Below are 5711 nucleotides of genomic sequence, written 5' to 3'. Positions count from 1 at the left end.
CAGCTCGCTCCGCCGTGAGCTCAGTCCCGGCTGCGGCAGCCGCGGGGCGCCGTGCAGCTGCCTTTTACCTCCTTGCACACACCTTGCTGGCCCCGGAAAACTTCCTCTCGGGCGCCTGGCTTTTCTTTACCTCCGTGTAGGGTCTCCGACGGGTAACCCGTCGTTCCTAGAATAGAGTTTTAAGTGGAAGACAGTTGCTTTCTCTTGAGTCAGCTCGCCATGCCCGCCGGTCATTACCACCTCGGACAGAAGGTGACTCCCCGTGCCCAAGGCACTTGCATTTATGGTCGCGATGTCTGGCGGCCCCGATGTGTGCCAGGCAGCATGCAAGCCACGTTTAAATGCATTAGGTGCAGTCACTGCCGACGAATACATGTTACATACGTGGCCTCACCCCCGCGAGGTCGGAATGATTCATTTCGTAGATAAGATTTTATAAGCGGCAGCGAGGTGGAGCATCTTCCCTCGGGGCAGGTTTCTCCCTCCTGTGGGCTTCTTCCTCCTAGGGTTCCACCCAACCGAGGGTCAGACAAATACTTAATTCCCCCCCCCCCTTTTTAAAATAAGAAAGTAGACCAAAACTTTATCCTTTTGATATTCATTTACCTACCTGTAAGACTTTTGGTTCTGCTCTGATAGGTATATCCCATACAAAGCCTATCAAACCATTCTTGGAAGGTTTTAACATCAGCTATTTTAATCTTTTCTTCCTCCTTCACAGTCACTTGGCTGTCCCTTTGTAATCTCTCACTGTCACAGATCTGAGTCCGCCCTCTGCCTTTTCCTCCCCTTCCCCCACCCCCAATATTGGAGACTGTTTACCTAGGGGAGTATAATCTAATCCACACAATTAAAGAGCACTTGAGTAGGGAATAAAATCTGAAATTAATTAATTTGCTGTTTTATTTAAACAATTTATCTTAACCACTTTCTGATTATGGAAGTCTATTTAGACATCTATTTAGAACTGCCTCCATTGTCTCAAAATCAGTGAAATTTTTAAAGGCCGATAGCAGCTTTTGACATTTCCAGTTAGGCTGGTGACATGGCATGTAAACAGTTGGTGAAATGAATTCCCCGTTGGGGCTAAAGCCAGAGCAAGAAACGTGAGAGTGATGATAACTTTGGTTACTCTGAACAACCTAACAGCAGATCTTACAAAGACAATTTAAAGACCCCACTGGGATGTATGTGATTGTAACAACAGGGAAAATATACAGTGACCAGTTGAACTAAAAAGTACCTTACACCCTAGAGGTGAGAGCTGTTTTTGTTTGTGGTTCTTTAGAGAGTTGGGAACTCAAAACCTTCCAACCTGCCACAATAATTGCAATAATAACTGAAGACAGACGATGCTTTACAATTTAACAAGCATTTGTCTCCTATGATGTTTCTGTACCATTTCTCCCTAGATTTCCCTCCCTTAAATATCTCGGGGCTGTGATTCTTAATTTTAGGAAGCTGTCAAAATTACTATAATATGATGCAGAGCAACCCAATGTTTTCTAAATCCCTTTTCTATATTTTCAAAACAGGGCGAAGTCTAAAAATGGAGGAAGATCTTTAAGAGAAAAGCTGGACAAAATAGGATTAAATCTGCCAGCAGGGAGACGCAAAGCTGCCAATGTCACCCTGCTCACATCACTAGTGGAGGGTAAGCGAGTCTACTTGCTAACAAGAGGGAAGTTTCTTCTGGGGAAATGGGTAGTACTTAGTGGCCAGATATTTGGTTGTATTTTGTGTCAATTGGGCAGTTTCATTTTTTTTTCCAGAGAACGAAGCAGGAAGTGAATGAAATTCTTGCATGTCAAAAAACTATTTGCATTTATTCCTACCCTTCTTTCCTCTTCCCCTCTGCCACAAAATTACTCCTCCCTAGCCCAATTCTGACCTAAACAATGTGAAAATGTAAGAACTGCATATTCTCCAAGTTCCTGTCTCCCTTACAGAGCTCAGCAGTAAATCACTTAAGGTATTCTGACATCTGCATTTGAGAAATGCGTGACCATTACTTCCTGAATTAATTTGGGAATCTTTGACCTGCATCCTGATTTAAGACCATCCTGAAAGCTCAGGGTTATATACCCTTTCAGTTTTTGTTTTCCAAACATATGCTCCCTTATCTCTCCTTTAATTGTGCTTCTTTACTTGGAGGGGAAGAAAAGTGAGTGATTTTAGACTTTGAATTGTTTGGATATAAAAAGAAAGATGAGCATTGCAAAAAGTTTCTCCTGGCAGTTTTAAACACACACGTACGCATGCATGCACACACACACACACACACACAACACACACATGCATGCTTCCAAACCCCTCAAAAACAAGAGCCAGCCCTGTCCTCACTCCCTGCTCTAGATGCATCATCACCAGGATCTTCTCAGATTCCTGCTTCCTCTAGATTCCTGTTAAGTTTTTCTGATACTAAATTGGCTTAAGTTGAGTGTGTTGGAATAAATATATAGCTCTCTTGCATTTTCCTTTGTGAAATGCCTTATGGCTATAGGGAAAAAGGCACTTAAATTATCAGGCAGATTTCAAAACTGCCATTTATATTTACAGAAGGCATTTTATCTTATTTACATTTTCTATTTGAGGAGGTGTAATACAGTTGAATTCAACTTCTAGCTTCCTAAATCACTAAAAATGTTTAAAACGGTAAATTTGAGGAGGAACCTTATGGACCATTTGATAATGGTGTCAAAGATGACAATAATATAACTGTTAAATAATAAGCATTTGTTCAGTGCCAGAAACTATCTACAGTAGCATTATATTCATTATATTCAAAATAATACCAATACATAGAAAATGCTCTATCCATACTCTGAGAGACCTATATGCAAAAAAAAAAAAAAAAAGTAGTTATGAGTTCGGGTGTAGTGTGAGAGTATGTGTGGGTTTTGGGGTTGAGCCCTGTAGCAGGGAGGCAGTTTCTGGAGAACTGTTATTGTTTGTGATCCGCTCCATTTTATGGAAACAAGCTCTGCGGAGCGGGCTTTGATGCTCTAATTGGCGCATGCGTTCTTCCGGAGCTGGAGCTAATGGCAGGAAGCCCTGCAGTAAAAACCAACTGGTTCAGGAAATTAAAACCAAAGATTCGAAAATCAACAACACAGACAGACTCAGTGGAGTGACCCTCAAATCCTCTTGGTTAATCGGCTTGGATGAACAGATAATTATATGCGATCAAGTTAAAATGTAAACCCTTAGTTGTTACCTTGCAGAAAAGCTCAAGGAGTAATTATGCATACCATTTATGAATGCGTTGATAGGTGTGAGGTTGGAATACAAGAAACATTTTAAAAGAGAAGTTGGGAAAATGTTATCAGGGTGGGGATGAGAATGGGGGTAGTGGATGAGATTTACATTTTCAAATCATCTTGGCCTTCTAGGGTAAGTGGCCATTTTTCCTGATAACTACATCCACCAGAATCTACCGAGAAGGAAATAAAATGCCTGAAATGAGAAAACAAGTATTTTGTGTTTCCTTCAACATCTGGTTTAAGAAAATAAGGGAGTTGGGAGGAAGTTTTGATCCCAACTCTACATTCTCTTGCACTCGCCTCCCTCCTCTCACCTCTTGCCAGGAGAAGCCGTCCACCTAGCCAGGGACTTTGGGTACGTGTGTGAAACCGAATTTCCTGCCAAAGCAGTAGCTGAATTTCTCAACCGACAACATTCCGATCCCAATGAGCAAGTGACAAGAAAAAACATGCTCCTGGCTACAAAGTAAGGCGCTTACCTCTTCAGGGTTTCATTGTGAAGAGAAACAAAAATCAAATTTGCTCTCACTTTTCTCTTTTCCTTTTGTGTTAGTCAGCTTTGTTGTAAATATTGATAAACACAATCTGATAAATCATAATCTATTTTAAGGGAGATACAAGTAGAATTGTTCTGTGTATTTCCATCTCTTCTGCCTCACCTTCCCATCACAAACAATTAATGTGTGTGTGGGGGTGGGGGATTGTTGGGATTTGATAGAAGTTGAGTGTGGGTTTGTGACTATGTTGTTCCAGAAAGACCAGAATCAAGTCCTCAAAGGAGTAAACAGGCTTGTCTATATCGGTTTCTTTTTCTTGCCCAAGTCAGTTTTTGTCTTCTATCAATGCAAACTCTTAGTTGTTAATCCAAAGGCAAGGATTAAGTAGTGGCCTGCAAAATGTGCAAACCAGAAGTTGTCCTAGTTTCAACCCTAATCCCCTATCCCATTTCTGGCTTCCTTTCTCCTGGAAAGTGACACACACCACAAGTTTTAGCCCACAGGCAAGATATCAAGTAGGTTTCAAAATGGCCCCTAGTTATATCCCCATGGGTGCTTGGGTTGAATAGGCTTCTCCAGGTGGTATGTGAAAAGAAAATGACTGTCTTGATATGTTTTCTGGACAGTAAAAGGCTTGTTTGGAAGCCTTTCATTATCAAAGTCCACGTCACAGGAAGGCATGGAACCAGAGGGCGGAGGCTGTGGCCTCAGGCAGCACAGTGGCCTGGGGACATCCTCAGTCTTGGGGAAGGCAGCCTGCTAGCGCTCCCCCTTCTCCCTTCTCCCTACCCCCACCCGCCCTCCCTCCCCATGGCCCAGCTCATCCTTGTTTCCCACATTCAGAGACAGGGCTTCCAGTGTGCAGGCCTCATCTTCCTGTATTTCAACTTTTCCTCTTTCCTTAGGTTCGAAGCATGCCCATGTGCACAATTTCCCTAGAGAGTTTTATTTTATTTTGATGTGTGGGGAAAGACATGGAATGGGAAACTGAAATGACCCTTTCTTCTTCTCCAAACCACGCTGCATATCCCCAAGTCATGGGGTTTGCATGCCTTTTTTTTTTTTTTTTTTAAAGCAGAATAATCCCAAGAAAAGTTTTGCCTTTCTGTTCACATGCAACTGATTAGAAGGTGAATGAGTGGCGACTTCATCCCACAAACTGCTGCTGAGGTCTCGCTAGAAGATCAGAGAAGAGGGTCTCTGTAATATTTTCAACAGGACAGCTGATGGCCGCATGCTGTTGGCTATTGAAGAGAGACTTGTGTTTGACTCCTTGTCCCTCTTACTGTCCTTTGTTCTCTTCTCATGTGTGAAATGTTTTCCAGTGACTAGGATGTTTGGTGTGAGCAAGAGAGGAGGGGTTAGAAGTTTGGTATAGCTGGGAGGCGGCCGGGGGAGGAAGCGGGGAGAGACAGAGGCAGAGACTGAACACATGAGTGAAATATTTAAAGAAGGAGCAGCGCTGTGTTAGCGGACACTGCTGGGTCTTCCAGCATGTGGCCCCTGCAGGTCTGTCTCTAGGGCTGGGGTCTTGGGTCAGGCCGGTGTCTGCTGGATCCTGGCGGAGCTAAGCGTAGGGAGAAAGGTCATCTTGGCTGCTGGTGCTGCCCAGAGGAGTTTCATGTCTCCCTCTCTCTCTGCTTCACTTGTGCTGCAGACAGATCTGCAAAGAGTTCACCGACCTGCTGGCTCAGGACCGATCTCCTCTGGGGAACTCGCGGCCCAACCCCATCCTGGAGCCCGGCATCCAGAGCTGCTTGACCCACTTCAACCTCATCTCCCACGGCTTCGGCAGCCCGGCGGTGTGCGCCGCGGTCACGGCCCTGCAGAACTATCTCACCGAGGCCCTCAAGGCCATGGACAAAATGTACCTCAGCAACAACCCCAACAGCCACACGGACAACAGCGCCAAAAGCAGTGACAAAGAGGAGAAACACAGAAAGTGAGGCTC

At 44.1% G+C, this 5711-nt stretch overlaps 1 protein-coding gene across 1 annotated transcript in view; it reads left to right on the top strand.

Annotated features, from left to right (window-relative positions):
* The window catches only part of TFAP2A (transcription factor AP-2 alpha (activating enhancer binding protein 2 alpha)), a 14733-nt gene that overhangs the window by 7513 nt on the left and 1509 nt on the right, over positions 1-5711 (top strand). Inside the window, exons 6-8 of the mRNA XM_015560663.1 lie at positions 1536-1654; positions 3588-3729; positions 5418-5702. Of these exons, the coding sequence (XP_015416149.1) occupies positions 1536-1654; positions 3588-3729; positions 5418-5702 (546 nt within the window). The remainder of the gene's footprint in view (positions 1-1535; positions 1655-3587; positions 3730-5417; positions 5703-5711) is intronic.

This window comes from Myotis davidii, unplaced genomic scaffold (genome assembly GCF_000327345.1).
Source record: "Myotis davidii unplaced genomic scaffold, ASM32734v1 scaffold1413, whole genome shotgun sequence".
NCBI classification, from domain to species: Eukaryota; Metazoa; Chordata; class Mammalia; order Chiroptera; family Vespertilionidae; genus Myotis; species Myotis davidii.
This window is presented reverse-complemented; position numbering and strand designations above follow the sequence as displayed.